At 39.8% G+C, this 25,393-nt stretch overlaps 1 protein-coding gene and 1 long non-coding RNA gene across 3 annotated transcripts; one reads left to right on the top strand and one right to left on the bottom strand.

Moving 5' to 3' along the window:
- Positions 1-129: 129 nt before the first annotated feature.
- Positions 130-22,193, bottom strand: LOC108266688 (NXPE family member 3). Of its 2 annotated transcripts, XM_053680615.1 has the most exons (7): positions 22,037-22,193; positions 8,205-8,308; positions 7,282-8,051; positions 7,066-7,136; positions 6,579-6,770; positions 6,287-6,416; positions 130-1,519 (listed from the first exon to the last, which is right to left on the bottom strand). In XM_053680615.1, the coding sequence occupies exons 2-7, from the start codon at positions 8,295-8,297 to the stop codon at positions 1,432-1,434; spliced, it is 1,344 nt and encodes a 447-aa protein (XP_053536590.1). In that variant the 5' UTR covers positions 8,298-8,308; positions 22,037-22,193; the 3' UTR covers positions 130-1,431. The 2 variants fall into 2 exon arrangements, with proteins under 2 accessions (XP_053536590.1, XP_017325826.1); XM_017470337.3 differs by lacking the exon at positions 130-1,519 and having other exon boundaries at positions 5,034-6,416; positions 22,037-22,190.
- Positions 15,980-22,372, top strand: LOC128632887 (uncharacterized). The gene is made up of 2 exons (XR_008396506.1): positions 15,980-16,400; positions 22,045-22,372. It is a non-coding gene; the product is annotated as an uncharacterized LOC128632887 (long non-coding RNA).
- The last annotated feature ends 3,021 nt before the right edge of the window (positions 22,373-25,393 follow it).

Here is a 25,393-nt window from a genome sequence, read left to right as displayed (position 1 = left end):
ATGGACAGTTTTTAAAGTAAAGAGTAAAGAAGATGCTGTACTTGTTGAAACAAGCAGTTCTTTATTTACCCTTGTAAATTTGCGTCTATGCATGCTGGGTGTTAAAGAATTTCCACACAAAGATGTGTTAAAAAAAAAAAAAAAATAGCACAGAGATGTGTTGTTTATACTGTTTTTTTTTCTTTCTAAAATTCTGCTAAAATGTTCACAAAATAAACAATTACACGTGAATTTCAGGTGACATTTAGTAAAATCATTCAAACATTTGACATTTCTGCAGTGGAGTTGCATCATCTTATAAATCTCCCTGCCATTCAGGAAGACAGGAGTCCCACTCCCTTCCTTTCAAAAACTGTAAAATGTTCCAAATGGAAGGTGGAGACGGATGCAAGTGCAGAATTACTAAAGTTTAATAAAGAACAAAACAAAACACAAAAATACCCTATGAGTTTGAGGCAAAACACTATGGCAAAAACCATAAACATAAACCAGAGACTTCAACACAGCAACAAAGACAATGGCAAAGAAAGACAAGCGTAAGACAAAGAGTGCAGTGCAAACTGTGGCAATATACACCTTAGTGCTCATTAACAAGAACGTGATACAGGTACAGGTGGTCATGTGACTGTGACGCAGTGAGGTGCAGTGGCTGCTGGGAGCTGTAGTTCAGAGTCCCTTCTCTGCTTTACATGCCCCAAAAGGCGCTGCTCCCGGAGTGACAGAAAACACTCGCTTCCCTGGTGGTCCTGGCCCTCTGGCAAAATGTCTTCCACACCACGGAGAGACGACATGATATCCCGGCCTGGCTCGAATGCATAGTGATGGCTACTGCACAGCTAGTGGGAGGAGTGAAGTTCAAGGCGGAGCCTGAGGGGGAAGCAATGCTCCCCGATATGCTAGAGGGGGAGCGAAGTCCTCCGCAAGGCCAGAAGGTGGCGCAAAGTGCAAAGAAAGAGCAATGTCCTCCATGGAGCAGAAAGGGGGAGCAACATATGGCACGAAGCAAAGAGCTGAGCAGGAACGCGGAGCGACGTCCTCAGCCAAACAGGAAAGCAGAGTGGCATCCTAAGCTGAGCCGGAAGGCAGAGCGGCGTCCTCAGTCGAGCAGGAAGGCGGAGCGGCGTCCTCAGCCATGCAGGAAGGTGGAGCAATGTCTGAAGTGGAGCCTGGCGTAATGGCATCCTAGGTGGAACAGGAAGAAAAGTGGAACTCTTGGCCACACCAGGTGGTGGAGCAATGTCTTCAGCAGAGCATGGAGGCAGGGCGACATCCTAAGCCAAGCAGGATGGCAGAGCGATGTCCTCAGCGGAGCAGGAAGTCGGAGCGACGTCCTCAGCCGAGCAGGAAGGTGGAGTGGCATCCTCAGCTGAGCAGGAACTCAGAGTGGCGTCCTCAGCCGAAGGCATCATGGTCTTACGTTCTGTCACGAATTCAAGGTGGATCAGTACTCCCCAAGAAGCTAGAGGGGGAGCGAGGTTCTCTGCAAGGCCAGAGGGTGGAGCAAAGTTTTCTGCGAGGCCTGAGAGCGGAGCGAGGAGGAGGATAATATATTATAATTAATTTATATTCATTTTTATTATAAATGATATACATTTTTATAATGAATTATAATAATCTCATATAATAATGCCATAATCCGATATTAACCCAATTAACACGAGACTCTGATTAAGAAACTAGCGTGTAAACAGAGATTACTGATGACCTTAATCCGACTAAAGTCATACTCGAAGTAAACACAAACGGAATTAAGACGTGTGGAGTATTCCTGTTTTAGTCGCGTTACAGACGTGTACACACCTTAATCACACTAATAACGTCATGTGGGAGTTTTCACCACATTGTGTGACAGGACACGTACACACACGGCAGCGCTAAACCGTTTGATGACAAACAAGAGAGCACGGCTGTGTCCCAAACCCCCGTACTTACCTACAGGCAAAATACACGTATTTCAGCTACAATGTAGTAGGTAAGTAGGTGGTTCGGACGCAGCCCACATCTTCAAGCTGTCGTCTATTAGCACGTATAGCTTGACAAATAATTAACTGCACTTGAAGCTTTCGTAAAATTAAAAATGAAACACTCAAAACTGTATACGGTCCCATAACGAAGACCAACTGTATGTCGATGTGTGAAATTTTCTGGAGGGACGACGGACGGCGTTGCGCGGGGACGTAATGACGTGTGCCATTAATCAATCTATGTTCTATAACATGTAAAAACCTGAACATGACAGGAATATTCTAAAAGTGACTCATGTAAACACCTTAATCAGGATATTGTCTTATTCAGAATAAGTTGTAAACGTATGTAAACATAGTCATTTAAATCAACAGACCGCTGCTTTCATCTCCATGTTGTGCTACATTCCTGCTAATGTACAAATCTTTGCAGCAAATTAGACTGGTCCTTAAACTGCATCATCTTGTAGAAGAAAAATATAAATAAAATTGTACCCAAAATATAGGAGAAGTAAAAATAAATATGCCATCAACCAAATGAAAATATGCAATATATCAAATAGAACAATATGCAACCAAATAAAAGGCAGTAACAGTGTTTACAGGAGGAGAGACGCAGCCAAATTACCCAATAAAGTGGTGCAGGGGTGATGTCATTTTGTACCGGAACCCGGAAGTTAGCCTCACGCTGGTTCCCTCGACAAAAACCCAATAGGATTTTCCCCATAGGCTTTTGGATTATTGCGAAAAATAAACTCTGTGATCAACAAAAGTTTACAATACTAACACGTTTTTTCCATCAAGATAATTTTCACAAATGAACACAACTTTTTGAAGTTTGAAGCCTAAATACAATCTCCAGAAATAAAAAGCTATCTGTATGCTATAAAAGAACTCCTCCACGGTCGCTCGGCTTCAACATCACCATCACGAGCTTCCGACTACTTTTACAAACTTGATTTAAAAACATTTTCGGACATTTTTGGACATTTTCACTTAGGGGTGTACTCACTTTTGTTGCCAGCGGTTTAGACATTAATGTCTGTGTGTTGAGTTATTTTGAGGGGACAGTAAATTTACACTGTTACACAAGCTGTACACTCACTACTTTACACTGTAGCACAGTGACATTTCTTCAGTGTGTCACATGAAAAGATATCATCACATATTTACAACAATGTGAGGGGTGTACTGACTTTTGTGAGATACTGTATGTGATATAAACTAATGATTAAAACTACATATATTTATTAATATTTAACAGTAACAGAGGAACGCCACAGAATGTAGCGAAGTAAAAGTACATTTCTGTGATTAAAAATGAACTTGAGTAAGAGTATAAGTACGGCCAGTTAAACCTATTCTTAAAAGTACAGTTGGGGTTTTTTTTCCAAATCATTACTCAAGTAAATGTAACAAAGTAAATGTAGTGCGTTACTACCCACCTCTCAATCTTACAGTAAACTCTAGCATGCAAGTAGGCTATTTTCACATCCATCTGGTGGAGGTCAAATTCATATTGTGCTGCCATTTGCATCAAGGCACTTATTGATGCAATATTTGCCGTTGGAGAGAAGTGTCTTTGTAGACTACTCACTTATCTATAACCTTTAGCATCTCAGCTTATCTGCATTGTTTTTGATAGCATAGACCTATCTACTCCCACTGCATGTACACCCGCTGGTGGTGTGGGTAAAGTTAATGTGTCATTTTCCCTAAGTCAAATACAGAGGAGCTCTTTTTAGGATAACATGCATTATGGTCATTTTCCTCTTTCTGAGCACTACTTGGACTATCAGAAGTTTCAATCTTAGACTCTCGAGTCATCTTTTGGCCTGGAGGGTAATTTCCAATCCCATGAAAATCATCATCATCTGACATTGAAATATCAGTCTGTGATTGTTCAGCAATGCATTTCATAACAAAGTTTACAAGCGTGTGTTTGAGGACCTTTCCAGTGTCTGGATCACGGAGGCCGCAATGGTTTCTGGGGCCCCTGGCTAATTTGTATTCTGGGTCCAAGCCAGCACCCCCAAATGATATTTTCTTATTGCCACGTGTAAAAACAATCATTATCAATAAGCATAACATTTATTGCATATTCATTAAGAGACTATATATATATATATATATATATATATATATATATATATATATATATATATATATATATATATATATATATATATATATATATATTAGAGATCAGCCGATACCGATAACCTATTATTCAGGGCAATATCGGCCGATACCGATAGTTCTGCCTTTTATGCCTTCTTTTAAATTAATAATAATTAATTCCACAATTCTGAAAGAAATGCAAATAAAACTTTATTCTCACCATTTCAACAAGTTGTTTCTCTAATTCACATTAACACATTAACTAAATTCTGAAGATTAAAGTAAGATTTCTTAACTTATTGAATGTTACTAATTCATATTAACATCGACTGAATTGTAAAAAACCTGTTAGTCTCACATTCACTCACCACAAACACAAGCACTTCTACTTCATCACTGAAAATCAAACTGGTCATATATAGTACTAATATAAACCTTTTTTTGATGATATTAACTCGTATTAACATTAACTGCATAGCAAATGTACTACACTTCAAATATATTTTTCTGTGTAATATATACTTCTTTTTTGTCACTCATCTTCATTTCAACGGTGTACTGGCCCTTTAATTCAGCAGCGAGTAGCTAAAAAAAATTAGACTCAACCCAGCGTCACTGCTGCTCACTTCCGGTGTAAAATTTTAGCAGTGCAGAGATTGCAAACTGCAGTTTTGTCGTCATTCCACACAAGAGACATCTTCTTTATACACAGCACGGAATCAATGTGTTTCCCCGCCCTCTTTTGATTGACAGGATATAACCAGCCCTGATCATCGGATATTCCTTTTTTTCTTCTTGTTCTTGGCACTGGCCACTGTTACTGTTCATGCGTATACAATTGCTTGGAATTATAGCCTGTGTATTGTATGTGTGTGATTGAAAGCGGTGTCTAAGCACTATTGTTATTTCTTTGCATAAAAATTGAAATAAAAATATGATTTTTTTAAATATATAACTATTTACTGTACTCTATTGTGGTGTAATGTAATGTAATGCTTCTCCCAGGAGACTAGTGTAAATTCACAGATCGGTTGGTTTGGAAGAGGAAGTTGTTTAGCTGTGTTTGTGAGAAAACAAGCCGACGCATTTGTGAGAAAACCGCTTTCTGTTTGTTTGAGAGTCGAGTTTTCCTTTCAAAGCAGATTGTGTTTGCGAAATGGTATATTTATTTGGCACAAATTTATCTCCATATGATCACTCCATATATTTGCAAACAATTTTTAAAAATTTTTATTTTACATACTAGCAAAATGTCGTATCATTAATTTTTGATGTTTAATGTCAAATCAGAATATGCATTTCCATGCATATGGCTGAGGAGCTATAGCTTTTAACAAGTCAAACTTTCTAGTTCTTAATAGTTATTTGGAGTAAGATAACTGTTAATGAAGAATTATCTGTGACCTGCTTAGTTCCCGCATAGTTACCTGTGAATTGTTAAACAGCATTGTATAGATTTACCTGCAATTGTATCTCAACTTTTAACACAGTCCTATATTTCCAGTGTGAGCTTCCTTTTCATTTATTTTATAATGAAGTAAAGTAAACATTTTTGGACCATACTGTACAGATTTGATTAAATTACTTGCTCCACCTTATTTTAAACTTCCTTAAGTGTGCTTATTCTCTGAATTACCTTCAAAAGTAGATTCAATCAAATTTAATCACTGATGTGTGAAGCATCTCTAAAGCAAGATTTTTTTCATTCTCAAGAGTGTCAACTGATTTAGCCCTAGAGCTCCACCTACTTTATCATTACAATTGGAAAATGTTAGCCTTTTTATTAACTATTTTTCCCGTCCCCACAGATGTGGGAGAGGATCAAGTTCATAGCATTTTTGATGATGATGGGAGGTGGGTGCATGTTATGTGGGAGGTGGTGGGCCAGCGTCATCTCCCAGGCATCCAGCAGCTGCACATTGAGTCCTCGGAACATGGCACGCAGCACAGCATCAATCTGTAGATAGTACCATTCACTGCCGTACAGACCTTTATTTGACATTATACTGTGCAGGTTGGGAGTACGAATCACCACCAAAGTATCTGGCTCACGGTTCAGCAGACGAACCAATGCTTTCCGGATGTGCCTGAGGCGGCGTATATACATCTCAATAGGTAAATTGTTAAAGTGAGCCCACACACTCACGAAAACCACTGTATCTGGCCCACCCTGGATCCTGTCCAGCTCATTCGCTACGTACCGCAGCTTTGAAGTGAAAACAGGGTTGCAGCGGATGGGTGGCCCATGAAGACGGAAGTGCATCAGTATGTTGTTTCTGAAGTCCACAGCCATGAATGGCCCCACTCTTTTAGGGCTGTGAGTGTTGAACTCTGAAGTTGAGGGAATCATGGTGTTGGGTGAAACATGAGGAAACACAGATGAAAAAAGTGGATGAAACATAAATGCCTGAGCAAATTAGCTCAAACGAAATAGAAAAAATGTGTTAAAACAGAAAGACAGGGATTAATAATAGATTAATAACCTGCTCTTACCAGGAACAAATGCAGTGAGGTACTCAAACCACTGCCGCACAGTGGAATCTCCAAACATGTATAGAATCTTCCCTCTAAGACACTGTGTTATGGCTGCTGAATCAGGAAACTCGCGCATTACTGCACCATTCAAAGGCCTCCAGGCATCATGATAGTAATATCCAGCAGCAGTGTAATTTAATTTAATTTGTCCTTTGAGAGAAAAACAACAACAAAGACTGATTTTTTTTTTTGGTGATGAAAAGAAAAATTCATCAACAATAAAACATAAATGAAGTTTCAGAGATTACTGTAATGTACACAGTATATTTCAGGACTACTTCAATATTTTCAGCTGCCATATGCCGCATAATTGCTATGTAGCTGCAATTAGGTTTTAATTTCTTAAACATTTTTCCATTTAAAATTCACACAATGCATAATACAAGATAGGAAGGAATAATATTAAACAATGTTGTATGACCTAGAGATTTAATAATAAATTTACCTGGTGCTTCAGGTAATACAGTCACTTGGTCCGTCACTGATGCAGGTATACGAACTTTGAGATTTACACCCCTAAAGAAAAAACCTACAGTTTGGTACTTTTATTCTGTGTAGTGCTGCATTTTAACTATAACTGATTGTAATTGTTTTTTTTATTATTATTTTTTGGATAATGAAAATTCAAGATTTCTTCAAGTACACCCCACTGCTAACTTACCTCTGGAAGAACATTTCATCATATTCCGTAATGCCGTCGGTCCTATATCCTCCTATATGATGTTGTATTCGTGTGTCACAGCCTAGAATTTTGGGTTTGTAGCAGTACCAGGGCTCTCCAGTTAAAGGGTCAGTGTAGTTGCAGAATGGCTTTTGGTTGAGCGGCAGGCACACATTGCACTCAGTGGAGTCTGAGAGGGCACCAGAACGGAACTGGCTTTTAAAAAACACTCGGTCAGGTTGTTCTTTCTGAAATCTCTTGAGCACCGCGACTGCCTCACTGGGGTGCACCATTGTGATTTCCACTTGCACTACACCAGCCCACAGTAGTGGGAACAGCACTGTATAGTTCCCGTCTTTGTGGTCATGCACCTTCCCTGCAACCCCAGCGCCAAGCTTGGGTGAATGCAGCCGGGCTATCAGGAAATCTCCACCATGCTTCTTAGGCAGACCTTGGAAGTTCTGCACATGGACTTCAACCACAAGCTGACCACCTACACGTTGCTCTGCTGGGCCCTGGATCACAAAGTAGCTCTTGGCAGGGTCGCTGCTGAACTCCACAGGAAGGCCTTGCACCAAGGGACCAGGCCATGCAATGGAATTGAGCAGAGATCTCTCTTCTTTGGCCTCTTCTGCTGTGAGCTCCGGGCCAAGGTGTGCACAGTATGTGTGGTTTACCTCCAGTGGCAACAAGATTTCAGTGGGCTGAAAGACTGAATGGACGCTCTTCTGGATTTCACTGATGGTGAAAATGACCAGCCCTCTAAAATTCTACAAACCATGAAAAGAGAGACATTTGAATTGCACATACAATCAAAACAGCATTCAGAGATACTCTAATTGGAGGAAATAGTCCAGCTGCAGTACAATTGCAACAACAATGTGCTGCCTGTCTGGACATGGGTCTTAAAGAGCTATACTCACCTCCAGAGATTTGATGTTGGAGATAAGCAACATAAACCCTGATAGTGCCAACAAAATAAAGATGACCACAAATTTTGCCCTGTGTCCCATCATGGCTGAGATCTCTATGATCAGAGTACAGAATGCCAGTTTACAATCAGTTAAACTTACAGTGGACAATTTTCACAACCTGACATGAAGAAAAGGACAACAAAACCGACTCAGACATGGAGATGGCAGTGGAACACACATCTTATTCTCACTGCAACTGGGGCTACATTGTTGTTCTGAGCCATTCAACCAAATAGGTGACATTTCCATCCCATGCACATTATATGTATAAATATGCATGAGAATTAAGTGAGAAAATACATTTCATTATTAAGCAAAGTGTCCTTTGCATTTTTTAGAAAAAATACAACTTACATGCACATATAGTGAATTATGTACTTTTTTTGTAACCAGAAAAACCCATTAGTTCTAGGCATCACTTTTAATTACATGGAGTACATGTTATTTGGATTTTTCGTTCCACATTAAAAGGTCCAGCAGTTATTTCATGTGCCTGTAGATGGTACCTTGAAGCGCAGTAATATCACTTACATCGATTAGCCGTAATATTAAAATTACCTGCCTAATATTGTGTAGGCCTCTTTTGTGCAGCTAAAACAGCTCAGATCCATCGAGGCATGGACTCTACAAGATCTCAGAAGGTGTGCTGTGGTATCTGGCACCAAGACGGTAGCAGCAGATCCTTTAATCCTTTTAACAGTGAGTCTTGGGCTATGATTATTTTTGTTTTAATGAACAATGCATCACATTTTTAACATTTTTAACACATCCTTGTAATTGTATTTAAATACTGTTCATGAAATACTTTACTGTACTGAGAGGTTTTGTGAAAATAGTCCAGATTATAAAATGTTTGAGATCCCTTGATCCACACTATACAAACTATAGGCTGTGCAGGGCTACATGATTTTACACGTATGACAAATAACTACTGAGTTCTGGTCAAGCTATGCTACTCACTGGGTCATACACATTTTATGTCTTATCATGCATTTGGGTTGTTACGCTTCAAATACAGTTCCCTTGTTCGTGAATGACAAATCACGAGGAAGGAGAGTTGATAAGGAGTACCAAATGTAATTTGATAATGTTTTTTGAAAATTTGAGGCCATTCTGATATGTTTAGATAGCGACTGGTCAAATAATAGTTTTAGTGGTGAATGACTAAGAGTAAGATGAGGATGAGGATGAGCATGGAAAGTTGTCTCAGATCAGGGCCACATTGGTTGACCATGTGTTCAACCATGGATTGAGTATAGGCAGGGCAGAGAGTTCACCCCAACCTGAGCCTCTACACCAGGGGTGTCCAATCGTATCCGCAAAGGGCCGGTAAGGGTGCAAGTTTCCATTCCAACCAAGCAGGAGCCTGATTCCACCTGTTTAGTCAGTTGATCTTGGCTTTTAATAGACTCAGGTGTGGCTTCTGCATAGTTGGAATGAAAACCTGCACACAGACCGGCCCTTTCCGGATAAGATTGGACACCTCTGATCTACACGGTTGTATCTATCATCCGTACATTCAGAACTCAACCTTACAACCAGTAAGTCACCTACCATCTTGATTATACTCTTTACTTATGTATACTGTAGTATACTGCAGTCCGACATATCACTAGGGCTATGTTACTCAGTAGAGAGAAATAGTTTGTATATATTGTAACCGTAGTTTTGACAGGTATAGGTCAAAGGTAAAAAAGATACACATTCTAACTCTCTATATCTAGATCAAAGGTCATGATCATAAAAATATGAATAGTTATGTTAAATCTGGATCACATCCATTCGTGACCATACATGGTGCGGCCATATGTTTTCCGCCCCACACGTTGCGCACACATGGTACATCTTTTCACATAGAATATGAAACTCTCTGTGGTAGGTCATAAAAATATATATAGTTATGTTAAATCTGGTTCACATCCAAATCATGACCATACCTGGTACGGCCATGTGTTCCCCCGCCGCCCCCCCAACCCCCACCACACACACACACAAGTTGCACACTCATGTTTTTTCTAACACTCTGTGGTAGGTCATGAAAAAATATATAGTTATGTTAAATCTGGTTCACATCCAAATCGTGACCATACCTGGTACGGCCATGTGTATCCCACATCCAAACAAAAATATCACACAAACACACACACACACACACACACACGTGCATGTACAGACAAACGCATGCATACGAACTTGCTTATAAAAGTCGAGCATCCCTCTAGGCTTTATAATACTCTGTACTTAGAACAACGTGTGCGATCTTACAACATGGCTGATGTTTGTCCTGATGCAGAAAAAGGAACCGTTTTGCTTTTCAAGGTCTCGGTCCCGGGACACATCCACTGGAGCCGTGCTACAGAGAACGTAACTTTTAACAAAGGTGACTGGAAAAAGTTCAGAAAATGGTGCAAGGATTTTGACTACATTGTTAGAATGGACTTCTTTTCCCCGTATGTGTACAGACGTAAATGGAACAGTACGTCTCTTCAATGCAAATACTGTATCAGAGCAACAAATTTCTCCAAGAACCAAGTTTCACTGCACTGTGCTGCTGTATTAACCGGTGACAACGCCTCTGATAACAAAGAGAATTGTGAAGTGAGGTATGACCGAACCAGCTGGCACGATTTGCAACGCTACTTCCGGCAAATCGATGAATTATTCCAAAAAACTGGAAGAGACAAAGAAATGATGCAAATAAAAATAAGGCTAGAAGAAGTCTTATTCTGAGATCGTCAATATACTATTCTTGATCAGAAACTCCACCTCCCCAAGACTCCTCCCACACGCTATATAAATGAGTCTGATTACATATCGAGCCAAAGTATTCTGAAGAGCTATTGTTGAGAAAATAGGTAAAAGAGCTAATGATACTGAAATAAAAAACTGGTTAGCAGAGCAGGATGCATACAGCCTACATATGCCTAAATGCAATAAAAATTATTTGCCAGATTCAGATGCTCCTAAACAAATTATTATAAAGTATGAGTTGGTAACTGATCAACAAATGCTGTACTATCATTTCTAATATAATGCATTAAATATGGACCACTATTTTCACTGAAATGATTCAGAGATTTTTTTTTTTCTTTCACTATTTTACACTAAATGTCTAATATTCTGTTCTGTTGGAAATATGCCTGAACTGTTATCCCCATCCCACCCACCCCCAGATCAGGACTGGGTAAAGACAGACTGGTGATCTGATCTATATCATATATACGTGTACCTTAGATAACGCCTCTCTGAACGCCATGGTGGGACGTTCCCGAGCTGAAATACTGTACAAGTCCTAAGCATTAGATCACCCCAATTACTGTTGTATACTCTTTCCGTACCATCGTGATCTTTGCCTGACGAAACCATACACAAACATATTTGACATTTGGGGCCTTATTCTAAAATCACCACATACCAAATGCACAACCGTTTTGTCTTGCTGCCATCACAAAATAATAATGTTTAAACCTTAAGTAACGTAGTCACGGAGGGTGTATATATTTTTCCACACTACATGAAGTTTGGGGATCCTTATAGACTGTGGAACAGAAATGTACTCAGTGTGTCTCCACCGTTTTATTTCATATTGGAGTACAACCATTTTTCTTTTTTACCATTAAGGATGAAACACTTGTTTCTTTTAAAACGTCATCTTTAAATGTTTTTCTACCTCCTAACTAAACCCTCGGACTTAAGACACGATCTTTGGAGCTGTTGACGCCCTGCTCAGGGTTAAACAACAACGTCTTTACATTACCTTCATTAATAAATTGTCAATCTAACCTCTTGGTTTTTTTTGTTTTTTTTTGTAGCAAAAGTCAGGTCCTCTCTCATTTCAACAGGTCCTCTTGTTGGTGAATACACAGCAATCTTCTAAGGGTATTAGGATTTCTCGGAGCAGACATAGTAACAGATAGTTGCAGAGTTTCTTCTGTGTTTTAACTACGACGTCTTAACCACTATTTTAACACTGAGACACACGACTCCCTTTAATTCGTTAACAAACACATTTGTAAGTATTCTGGTCAGCAAAACCCCCGAAAGAACACCTGTGTGTCTCTCTCTCTCTCTCACACCCACCCCCACACACCCACATGGTCATCAGAGGTCATAAATGTACTGCTGGGACACGGGATGTCAAAGCATAGACAAAAGCTTATGTATTTAGCGATAGTTCTGTGTAAGTATCCTCGTTGGCGAACCATTTTCTGAAATCTCGTTTATAATTTAAACAAAATGCACGATTCTTTTAAAACATCATCTTTAAAAAAGGTTTTTCACCCTTAAAATAACCTGGTTAGAAGGTAGGATATGTAATACATATTTTCATTTTCTTCAGACATATTGTCACTTCAGTCTCCACAACGAATAACACCGATGGTTTTGACCTTTCTTTCAGTAAAAGAGAACAACGACATCATACAGCCTTGAAGGACTGTAGAAATGTTTTACACATCACAGTGTTTTTCTCAACAACGTAGCCAATAAACAGTTCAATTATTTCACAAACCTCAGTCTGCTCATTTCTTGACAGAAGGATTACACATAGATCATACACATAGGGAGCTACACATGCATAACATGTCCAAAATTCTAATACATCTACCACATTCAGTCACCAGGTCTAGTATTTTAGATTAGATTAGATTAGTTACACAAACTGATAATTACCACAGAAGTAATTTCAGAAACAAAGATTCACTTAAACCACAAATGTACACATTGGTAGGGATCGTTAAACCCTGAAACACACGACTCGTCCCTTAATTCATTAACATAAACACACTGTAAGCAGTCTGGTCAGCAAACCCCCAGGAAACACATGACTCTCTCTCTCTCTGTCTAACACACCCACACACACGCACGCACACCCCCCACACCCACATACACACACACTTCAGATGTGTAGGACACTGTGTATAGGCCTACAAGACATTCCCCGGAAAATGTGTCTTCTAGTTTAAACAAAACTCTCGATTCTTTTAAGCAGCACTTTAAACATTTTACATCCTAAAGGGTTAGGTTTAGAAGGCATGTAATATGCGCGTTTCTTATAAAACACCGTCTTTAAAACGTTTACCTCCTAAAGGGACCTATTTAGAAGGTATGTAAAAAGTATTTTTTTATTATTTTTTCTTTTTTTACATTTCTTCAGGTATATCAATGTTTTAGAGTATTTATTTCAGTAAATTTTTATTCAAAGTCATGCCATTTTCTCAAAAAGTGCAATCAATAAAGTTTAATTTATTTCACAAGCTTACATTCTGCTCATTTATGTTCACATTCAACCATCGTGTATTTTCTAACAGCGGAGCTATACAAAACAAACCCCCACAATCTAAATTTAATGTGGGGTTGCAAGATAAAAATTCTAACTTATTGAATTAATTAAATATTTTAAGTCGTACACATTATTTTGATGAGTTGTGTTGACATAATAATGTTGATAATTACATCAACTTAAAATTGTGTGTAATTTCTGCGTTAATTGATTTAAAACAAAATTTGCGTTGTAGTACATTTACATTTATTCATTTAACAGCGTGTTAGAGGACCTGTAGACTGAACAAATACTAAGTACATTACAATGTGATTATCATTTCACTTACCATTAAATTCTACTAAAGCAATGAATTTGGGGCATGTTCTCAGTTGCGATATGACCGATAGTGGACTCGTGTATAGGCTACACCGGCTAATACATTTGATGGACTATTTTGCACTAGTACACGTAGCTAATGCTAGTCATATTTAGCAGTGTCATTTGAATATCCACTCTTTAGTTTACCGTAGCAGTGGAAAAGAAGGAAAAAGTTTCATTTGACAAATCTGTTCATCTAGAGAGGGCTTTTCATTTGTGCTATAGGAAAGATAAGCATGATTACATTTCTGCTTATTCATGTAAACCTCAACTACATTGTGTAATCTAATTTCATGTATTGATACATTTTTTATTTTATTTTTAAAAATCTTTTGTCATTCGCACACGTAGCCTTCGAGCTCCACAGCCTTTGGACTGTGGACAGTTCTATGAGAGATAAAAGTAGTAGACACAGAGTGTTTATTTTTTGTCTATATTGCTCATTTTATTCAGTGCTTTAACGTCTATAAATCCTGCAGAGATGTTACGTATGAGATTTGTAATGTAAATCACGCTGGATTTTACTTACTATTGTTATAAAACTTAAAGGCAGTAATTTTTCCTGGTTTAAAAGACTGCATTCTACTGCAGACAATCTAAATGGAGAAACATAATTTTAAAAATAATTGTCAACTTAACAACTTGTGTTCATAATTATGGTAATTTAGTACATAACACTTAAATTCTTTTTAAATAATGTGAAAATAAAGTGCATTTGTGTGCGTCATATTTTTGTTTGGATGTGTGATACACATGGCCGTACCATGTATAGTAACATTTGTGTCAGGAATGGATGGGACCCCTATTTAGCATAACTAGCAACATTTCTGTCACGAATGGATGTGAACCCGATTTAACATGACTATATATATTTTTATGACCTACCACAGAGTGTTAGAAAAAACATGAGTGTGCAACTTGTGTGTGTGTGGGGTGGGGTGGGGTGGGGGGGGGGTCGGGGAACACATGGCCGTACCAGGTATGGTCACGATTTGGATGTGAACCAGATTTAACATAACTATATATATTTTTATGACCTACCACAGAGAGTTTCATATTCTATGTGAAAAGAAGGACCATGTGTGCAACGTGTGTGGGGCGGAAAAACACACATGGCCGCACCATGTATGGTCACGAATGGATGTGATCCAGATTTAACATAACTATTCATATTTTTATGATCATGACCTTTGATCTAGATATAGAGAGTTAGAATGTGTATCTTTTTGACCTTTGACCTATACCTGTCAAAACTACGGTTACAATATATACAAACTATTTCTCTCTCTCAGTGATTGATGGCCAGTGTTACAGTAATGTCATTTCAAATTGAAAGAAATTATTATTATAATTATTATTAAGAGATTATTGTAGCTTATTGTAACCGATCCTATCCTATTTGTGGATCTTCTGCAGGACTGAGAGACATCTAGGCTATGGTGGAAGACAACGGCATTCACACCAGAGCGGAAACTGCTAATGTGAATAGGTTGGTGACAAACAATACCATTACACCAAGCAATCCAGAAACACATAATTGCAGACAACACAATATTCAATAACATTAACCGGCTGGGCCTGTTTACATTGGACCGTGTATTACAGCTCAACCAAATCCAGATTAAAAAGGTCTAAAGGATTGTTGTCATATAATGGAGGATCAGATGGAGACAAATGCAGATAAGACAGCATTAATGAGTAAATAACTCATTATGTTTTTATGTCCAATATGTTGAGCAAAAATAATAAATGTTAGACAAGGAAGGGTCAGGTGATCCAACAAACAGACTGGATGAAGATAGACAGAGAATCATAGTCGAGAGCAAAACAGAATCAAAAACCAGAGAATCAGTAACAATCAATGGCTTGATATAGAAAGATCCAACTCTGCATATACTTTGTAAAGTCTGTGTAGATGAACATTCTCTTTTAAAGGATGGTGTGTGTGTGTGTGTGTGTGTGTGTGTGTGTGTGGGTGGGTGGGTATGTAGTTAGAAACAGGTTTGTATTATTAGTATTCCGGAGAGGGTGAATGTGTCTGTGTTGGTTTGGGAGCTGTAGTCCATGGTGGCCATGTTAATAGGCAGTCCCTGGTTTGCTGTGATATGACAATGGCATTTGAGCAAAACTCTCAGAAGGTTAAAGAACAGTGTAATGAGTATATACAAATATTACAGATTTGAACACAAGACCTTCCGTTCAGAAGTCCAACACCTTAACCACTGAGCTACCACTTCCCCGTTTATATTTACATTGATGAGGCTGGCTTCAACCTAATCAAAAAGGTAATGGGGACAGAACATTATTGCCAACCATGCCATTGTGAATGTCCCTGGACAGCATGGAGGGAATATCACCATGTGAGCAGATGTTAACCAGCAAGGCATTCTCCATCACCATGCCAACCTTGGTCCTTTCAACACCGGCCTTCTCATCACATTCCTGGACATACTACATGGCATCCTCATTCTAGTTGAGCACAGAGGTGGACCAGAACTGCCCAGGTATATTGTCATCTGGGACAACAACGCAAACATCTCGTACATCTCATACACAGAATATAATGACCCCACAAGGACTCATGTGGATAGCCCATGGGGCCAAGGGGGGAAAACTGTAAGACTGGTTCCAAGATGTCTGACCCTAGAGAGAACTGCTCTCTGAGGAAAAGGACTCTCACAGGAATTACATTTACATTTATTCATTTAGCAGACGCTTTTATCCAAAGCGACTTACAAATGAGAAAAATGAATGAATGAATGAATGAATGCCTTTTATTGTCACTATACACATGTACAATGAAATTAAGAGCCACTCCTTTTTGTTCCGTGCAAACATATACATTCAATACACAAGAAGAATAAACAGATAATACACAGATAAATAAATAAGATAAATAAACAAAATAAATAAACAAGATATACAATATATGCAAGATATATGCACGATAGATAGATATTAGGGTGGATGGCGGAGGTACTATGAAATGCACAGTTTGAGACAATATATACATATGCTGTGGACTCAGTACATGTGTTTGTTTATCATGGTAATAGCTTTTGGGAAGAAACTATTCTTAAATCTGCTAGTCCTTGTTTTGATGCACCTGTAACGTCTCCCTGAGGGCAACAGATTGAACAGATCAAAGCCAGGGTGAGAACTGTCCTTAATGATAGTTTTTCCTCTGCTGAGGCAATGGGAAGTATAAATATCCATCAGGGAGGGGAGAGGGCAGCCAATGATCTTCTGTGCTGCTCTTACTACCCTCTGAAGCCTCTCCCTGTCTGCTGCGGTGCAGCTACCATACCACACCGTGATACAGTATGTCAGCAAGCTCTCGACGGACGAGCGGTAGAAGATCAGCAGCAGATTGGAGTCCAGATTGTACTTCCTGAGAACCCTCAGGAAGTGTAGCCGCGTTTGAGCCTTCTTGATGACCGCTGTGATGTTGTCCGTCCAGGAGATGTTAGCAGAGATAAGGACGCCAAGAAACCGGACGGTGTGGACCTTCTCTACACACTCCCCATTGATGAAGAGGGGGGCCAGCTCCGTGTTGTGTTTTCTGAAGTCTACAATAAGTTCCTTGGTTTTCTTGGTGTTTAGAGTCAGGTTGTTCTTTGAACACCAGGCTGCCAAGTTTAGGACTTCCTCTCTGTAGGCTGCCTCCTCTCCTTTTGAGATAAGTCCGACCACTGTGGTGTCGTCAGCAAACTTGATAATAATATTATTGTTGTAGACTGGTCTACAGTCATATGTGTAGAGACAGTACAGGAGGGGGCTCAACACACAGCCCTGTGGAGAACCTGTGCTCAACGTGCGAGTGGAGGAGAGGTGGGGCCCGAGTCTCACTGTCTGGAACCGGTTGGTCAGAAAGTCCTTTATCCAGGCACACGTGAGGCGGGGGAGACCAAGGGTGACCAATTTGGTGACGAGAATGTCCGGAATTATTGTATTAAAAGCCGAACTGTAATCCACAAAAAGCATCCGTACGTAGCTCTGTTGCTGCTCAAGATGTCTCAACACGTAGTGGACAGCTACGGCGATAGCATCCTCTGTGGATCTGTTTGCACGATAAGCAAATTGAAAAGGATCGAAATCTGGGGGGAGGTAGTCCTTGATGTGCTGAAGAACCAATCTCTCAAAGCACTTCATGATAACTGGAGTGAGGGCTACAGGACGATAATCATTCAGGCTAGTGGTGGGCGATTTCTTTGGCACTGGAATGATTGTGGCTGATTTTAGGCAGGGCAGGATGACTGCTTGGGCCAGGGAGAGATTGAAAATTCTGGTAAAGATGTGGGCAAGCTGGTGGGCACATGATCTGAGCACGTTACCAGGTACACCGTCTGGGCCAGCAGCCTTCCTGGGGTTCACTGCCAGAAACATCCGTCTAACATCGTGTTCCCTCACAGTAAGTAGAGTGGTGCAGGAACCAGAAGGGGATGGAGGCAGGGCTGGACTGGTACGGGGGCCAGATGAGGGTGGAGGTGGGGCTGGAGCAGATGAGTGCTGTTGTTGTGATGTTTCAAAGCGAGCGAAGAAGCAATTTAGCTCTTCTGCCAGAATCGCACTCAGGACTCCTGTTGTCGCCTCACGGCCTCTGTAGTTTGTGATGTTCTGTATACCCTGCCACACCTCCCGTTTATTTTTGCTGGACAGGTGGGACTCTATGCTCCTCTTATAGGCCGCCTTAGCTTCCTTAATACCGCCTTTCAGGTTGGCACGGGCAGCTCTGTACAGAGCTCTATTACCAGACCTGAAGGCAGCGTCGCGGGCTTTGAGTAGTGTGCAGACCTGTTTGGTCATCCATGGTTTCTGGTTTTGGAAAACCCGGATGTTTTTTTCCACAGTCACATTTCCGATACAGAACTTGATGTAGTCCAGTACCGTTCCTGTTAATGTTTCTAGCTCTTGATGTTCAAACAAATCCCAGTCTGTCTGTTCGAAGCAGTCCTGTAGTTTGCAGAATGCATCATCAGGCCAGGTGGTAACAGTCTTTATAGTGGTCGTGACACTGCGTCTGAGGGGGGTGTAGGCAGGGGAGAGCAGGAGGGAGAGATGGTCTGATTGGCCGAGGTGGGGGAGAGGTATGGCTCTATACGCGTGCTTGATGTTGGAGTAAACATGATCCAAAGTGTTCGCCCCTCTAGTAAAACACTTAACATGTTGATAGAATTTCGGGAGTACAGTCTTCAAGTTCGCCTTATTAAAGTCTCCTGCAATTATGTGAACACCGTCTGGGTAAGCCCTCTGCTGCTCGTTTATGGTGTTCAACAGGAGAGAGAGCGCCGTGTTCACATTGGCATCAGGTGGAATATACACAGCCGTGATAATCACCACTGTAAGCTCTCTCGGTAGAAAAAAGGGCCGACATCTTACGGACATGTACTCGAGGTCAGGGGAACAATGTTTGTCTATCATTGTTCCGTTGTTACACCAATTCTCATGCACATACATACAGAGCCCCCCCCCTCTGCTCTTACCGGAGTCCTCAGTCCTGTCCCAGCGAAGCATAGTACGACCTGCTAGCTGCATGCTAGCATCGGGTATCCTCGGATGAAGCCAGGTTTCAGTAATAATCAAAACACAGCAGTCGCGAACATAGCGATTTCCAGCTAGTTGTAATTCCAAGTTGTCGATTTTATTCACTAGGGATCTGGCATTGGAGAGAAACAGGCTCGTTAAAGGTGGCTTGTGTGGTTGTTTTCTTAGCCTTAGCATAATACCGGACCTGCATCCCCGCTTTTGCTTCCTCTCCCTCCGCCGTCTGCGCCGCCTTCTGGACCCGACAACAATCCACGGAGAGCCCGGCAATCTCGCTATGTCGTCTGGGATGTTGTGCGTGTGATGAAACATTCTCGTAATAGGTATGCGGTGTTGATCCCCAATATCCATAAGGTTCTGACTTGTATAGCGGATGTTCGTGGAATCGATAATGCTCAAACAAATAATAAAGAAATAATACAAAAACAATGAAAAAGAGCACTGGAAAGGAGAGCCGTGAGCCGCAGCAACGGTGTGCGCCGCCATCTTGGTTGCCAGATAAAAAAATACGAGCAAAATTAACACCTGAAATCTCACCCACAGAACTAGCATCCTAAAATGAGGATCATCATTCCCTTCAAATGCTACTGAGCTTTAAATAATTGTATACTTTGTGTATGGGCCCATCTGGTAGTGAAATTCATATCTAATTTACATATGATTTAATAGCTTATTTGAATAAATATCAAAAATCTAAAAGGTGTGCGTCATACCTGACACCTAGATGAACACTACAGTTGGTTGTGTGACTGAACGTCATTCCCTTCAAATGCTATTGAGCTTTAAATTATGGTATATTTTGTGTATGGGCGTACTCAGTAATGAAATACATGGCAATATTACATATGATTTAATAGCTTCCCACCGTGGCCCTGTGTGTGTGGAGTGTGCACGTTCTCCCCGTGCTGCGGGGGTTTCCTCCGGGTACTCCGGTTTCCTCCCCCAGTCCAAACACATGCATGGTAGGCTGATCGGCGTGTCCAAAGTGTCCGCAGTGTATGAATGGGTGTGTGAGTGTGTGAGTGATTGTGCCCTGCAATGGATTGGCACCCTGTCCAGGGTGTACCCCGCTTTGTGCCCGATGCTCCCTGGGATAGACTCCAGGTTCCCCGTGACCCTGAAAAGGATAAGCGGTATAGAGGATGGATGGATGGATGGATGGATGGATTTAATAGCTTATTTTAATAAATATCAAAAATCTAAAAGGTGTGCATCATACCTGACACCTAGATGAACACTCTACAGTTGGTTGTGTGACTGTAAGTCATTCCCTTCAAATGCTATTGAGCTTTAAATTATGGTATATTGTGTGTATGAGCCCATGCAGTAATAAAATACATGGAAATATTTATATATGATTTAATAGTTTATTTTAATAAATAACAAAAATCTAAAAGGTGTGCATCATACCTGACACCTAGATGAACACTGAACAGTTGGTTATATGACTGTAAGTCATTCCCTTCAAATGCTATTGAAGTTAGAAACGTCTATAACAATGTCGTATGTAACTTTAGAGACAGTCCCTTAATTTCCGCATATCCACCAATATCGAACGTCCAACCAACTTTATTCCAGTAGCTGGAATAAAGTGCGTTTATAGTAATAATAATAGTGCGTTTCCTAGTAGAACCTCAAAGTTGACCTTACTCAGTAAAATCCAGTAGCTTAATATAATATCACTCTTAATAAAATATGTACCTGTAGAATTAAAATTAAATCAATTAGGTTAAAGGGATGAGCTCCCGATTGATTCAACTGAAAAGCGTTTGCACTGTCAAGCTTGAATCCTGACAGTTATGTGTTGTGCCCATCCCTGTGCCTATCTCTCCATGGTCACATGAAGGGTGTGTCCGTGTACCATGTAGGACGTGATGTGTCTGTACTGTAAATTATAAACTCATGGATTTGCCGACAGGTGTGGTTCTACAGAAACACCGTGCTGTCATTGTCAGAATGTTTTTAACTCTCAAATAACAAATTCACGAATGGTAATTAATCGAATTCACACGATTATAAAATATGATCCACAAATGCACAATTATTTTTGCAATTCACAAATAAATATTTGGTTTACAAATATCCCAGTCAGCACACAAAATTGTCTAGAAGACGTCTGGGAAAGATCACATACTATTTTAAGCATCTTATTTAGGTCGTTTGGTCATTTGGTGTTCCACAAGGTTCTGTTTTAGGCCCACTGCTTTTTACTTTATATATGCTACCTCTAGGTCAAATTATTTGCAAACATGGAATTAGCTTCCACTGTTATGCTGATGATACACAGTTATATGTTTCAACAAAGCCAGACGACAGACAGCAGCTTAATAAAGTTGAGGAATGTGTAAAATACATTAGATGTTGGATGCTTATTAACATCCAACATCCAACATTCTGATAAGATAGAAGTACTTGTACTAGGACCACGTGTAGCTAGAAGTAAGTTTTCTGATTACAAAGTAACCCTGGATGGACTTTCCGTTTCATAACGTACAGCATGATGAGTTTTCCTGGGAATTCCGTATCTCAGTTTTTAGTCTTCTACAAACTACACTGTCATACAGCTGATAGAGCTTGTAGAATTATTCCATCTTACCTTCTCAGGAAGTGGATTCTTCGTGCCGCTGGGCTCGAGAACCCTTGACGTGCTTTCTCTTTCTCTGAAGAAGTTGGTAACAAAGGAATTCACTCTTGAAGTAAGTATATGAATTGCCCTTTATAAGCACTTCAGTTTATTAAAGAACAAAAGGATTACAAATATCTTAACTCAGAATATAAAGAAAAATAAAGAACAACCGTAGACTACGCTGAGTCTGATAATGGTTTTCTTTTAAGAAGAAATTAAAATGAATAAGTCTTCACCCGAGAAATTGGCAACTAAACACTCCTCAATATTTATACATTTTTTTGAGTGTAGTTTTGAGCGCCAGGGTCCAGGCTAGCCCACAAAACCACCACTTTCACAAGTTCACAGAATTCGGTTAGGTGTTGTCGTTTTCAAGTTATCTGTAGAGAAACAGGATGCATGCCCTTATTTGGGCTTAACAGAAAGGGACAAATGCAAGAAACTGAAATTTAGAACTCTGGCGTTGCAGCTGTGTGCAGAAAAACAGGATGTTACGCTTTACTTGGTTCGTTTCAGTTTTACCTCTAGGCGCCCTAGCACTTTTTCTAATTCATCTACGTAGGCAGGGGGTCTGGGTTCTTTTTTACAATCACGAGCGGCTCTTTTATTTCTTCTGTGTGCCTTTGCCCATATCTCTGATTTAGTTGCCTAATGCCTTCGGCTCTCCTGTATTTAGCACGATTCTTCAATCTCTCAGCTTCAGCTCTCATTTGATTTAAAACAACTAATATGCTATCACATTCTTTCTCTAAACGTTAATTTTTTAATATCAGCCTTTCAGTTCTCCTCACATCCAGCGTGTTGAGCTGTAAATCTCACAGGTCTTGCTGGAGGAGCAGAACATCAGGAACAGCTTTCTTAGCGGCTCCCGAACCGGTTTTCCAGTCCGTCTTCGTTGCTGGGTACCTGGGGAACGGCTGGAGCCCTTTCTTTTCTTGGTCCTCTTTTTCTCTTATTGTATATAGTATTCCTATTATTATTATTATTATTAATATTATTATTATTATTATTATTATTATTATTAGGGCTCCTCTGTCAGGAGGAACCTGTTGTTGTTGTTGTTGTTGTTGTTGTTGTTGTTATTATTATTATTATTATTATTATTATTATTATTATTATTGATAATTTTCATACAATACTGATGTGATTTTCCTTCTGCCCCATCAGTCCAAAATGTCTGAAAATAGGTATACATGCTTTATTTCTCATCAGGAACAAAAAAGCCTTTGGGACCCATAATATGTGCCATGATAGATTTTTCCCTACATTGAAAATTTGTCCTTAACTACAAAAATCTTCTCCTTATGAACCATAGGTTTGATTGACTTGAACTGTGGTACATATGTGTGGGAAACATGTCTTTCTATAAGCAATAATGAATAAAATAAAAAGAGGCCAAATGCATTTTCACACACACATGCAAACATGCACAAGCACAAGAACATGCAAACTCCCACCCTGGAGGTGTGAGGCAAACATGCTAACCACTAACCCACTGTGAGTCCCAGTTTCCTAACAAAAAGAAGCATTGAGGGGCAATGATGAGTCAAAAAATTCATCAAACAAGTATTCTTTCTTTTTGGCAGAAAGACAAACAAAAATATCTTTTGGCTGTTCTGAAATTGTATACACACACACACACACACACACACACACACGTAGATGCCTCATTTGCATTTTAAAAGCTGTTAAATGTATATAATGTTGCATGGAATAACTGTGTGTGTGTGAAGAAGGGCTGTGAAGAAATTATTGAAGCCTGTCATCCAGGGGCTGTCAGCATTCACCCAAACTGGGACCATGTGAGATCAATCCATAAAAAGCTTTTTTTTTTTTTTTTTCCCCACTTAATTTTTTATGAATTAATGTTTCTCATTGACTACATTTACATGGACAGCAATAATCTAATTATTATTGATCTTATTCTGACTAAGACAATATTCTGATTAAGTTATTTACATGAGTTGCTTTAAGAATATTCCTTTCATGTTCAGGTTTTTCATGTTATAGAATATAGATGGATTAAGGGGACACGTCATTACGTCCCCGCGCCACGCCGTCCGACGTCCCTCCAGAATTTCATGTATCGACATATAGTTCATCTTCGTTATGGTACCGGAAGGTACTCATTCATGTTTTCTTTTGTTTTGTTTTGTTGTAAATTAAATGCCTATGTTATAAATCACTGGGAGACCACAGACGGTTGTCATATGCAGGGGCGTAGCTTGTGAACAGGCAAGGCAGGCAACTGCTTGGGGCCCCAGGCCGTTATCGGGCCCCTGAGGGCTGACAAGCTTTACTCCATAGCAATGTGTAGCAAAAATGTGACAACCCCAGTGACAATGGACAACTTGCAATGACATGACAGTCAGAAACTTCCTGAAAGGGGCCCCATGTCATTCTCATTGACTTTTCAGCGGTAACATTGAAAACAATAATCAGAAAACAACATCAATGAAGGAAAATGAAGTCTTTTCCATCAGGAACTGACAAAAAGAAAACAAAAAAAGATAACTTTATTTATGGACTTTAATGTTGAAATGAATTCTTTATATTTCCAGATTTCTTGATGTAATACTGATGTCTGGTGAAAATGTCATGTGAATAGCCTCATTGAAAATAGATTTACTGAAAAACAACGTTGATGCGTCCAGTACTTATTTCCCACACTATATGTACTATAAAACAGTTGTACAAGTGAACACGTGAAGGCCTAATTTTTCTGAATTGCAGTTGTTCACTTTATATCTATATAAAGTTACTGTTATTTCTCTAATACAGTATATTGGAGCTGAAATGAAATAAAGTTTAATGCAGACCTTCAACTTTAATTCAGAATTTACATCTGAATCGGATGAAAGGTGTAGAGTTTACAGCACTTTTTATCTGTGCTACACTGTGTAACTGGTTCCCTTGTATTTAATGCTAATGTGGCTGCTGACAAAAACAGCAGGATGAATTCTGAAGTGTATAGGCCTATATTATCTGCTCAGATTCAACCGATGCTTCAAAACTCATTGGATGGCACTTCACAGTGCAGATGGGCAATGGCCCAAAACATACTTCAAAAGCAACTCAAGACATTTTTAAGGCAAAGAAATGGAATGTTCTTCAATGGCCAAGTCGAGCACCAGACCTGAATCCAACTGATTATTCATTTCACATGGTGGAGGCAAAACACCCCAAGAACAAGCAGGATAGCTGCAGTAAACACCTGGCAGAACATCACCAGAAAAGAAACCCAGCATCTGGTGATGTGTATCAGTGCCAGACTTGTAATTTCCTCAGACTTTATGGAGATCCTACACCTCAGGTTGCAATTATTAG

This window comes from Ictalurus punctatus, chromosome 6 (genome assembly GCF_001660625.3).
Source record: "Ictalurus punctatus breed USDA103 chromosome 6, Coco_2.0, whole genome shotgun sequence".
NCBI lineage: Eukaryota > Metazoa > Chordata > Actinopteri > Siluriformes > Ictaluridae > Ictalurus > Ictalurus punctatus.
This window is presented reverse-complemented; position numbering and strand designations above follow the sequence as displayed.

Bases quoted from the DNA above. Each gene is read 5' to 3' on its own strand.
- LOC108266688 (XM_017470337.3), bottom strand. From the start codon at position 8,297: ATGATGGGACACAGGGCAAAATTTGTGGTCATCTTTATTTTGTTGGCA. The intron at 6,771-7,065 runs GTAAATTTATTA...TTTCTCTCAAAG, and splicing joins TGTATTACCTGAAGCACCAG to GACAAATTAAATTAAATTAC. The intron at 6,417-6,578 runs GTAAGAGCAGGT...CCTCAACTTCAG, and splicing joins CCTCACTGCATTTGTTCCTG to AGTTCAACACTCACAGCCCT.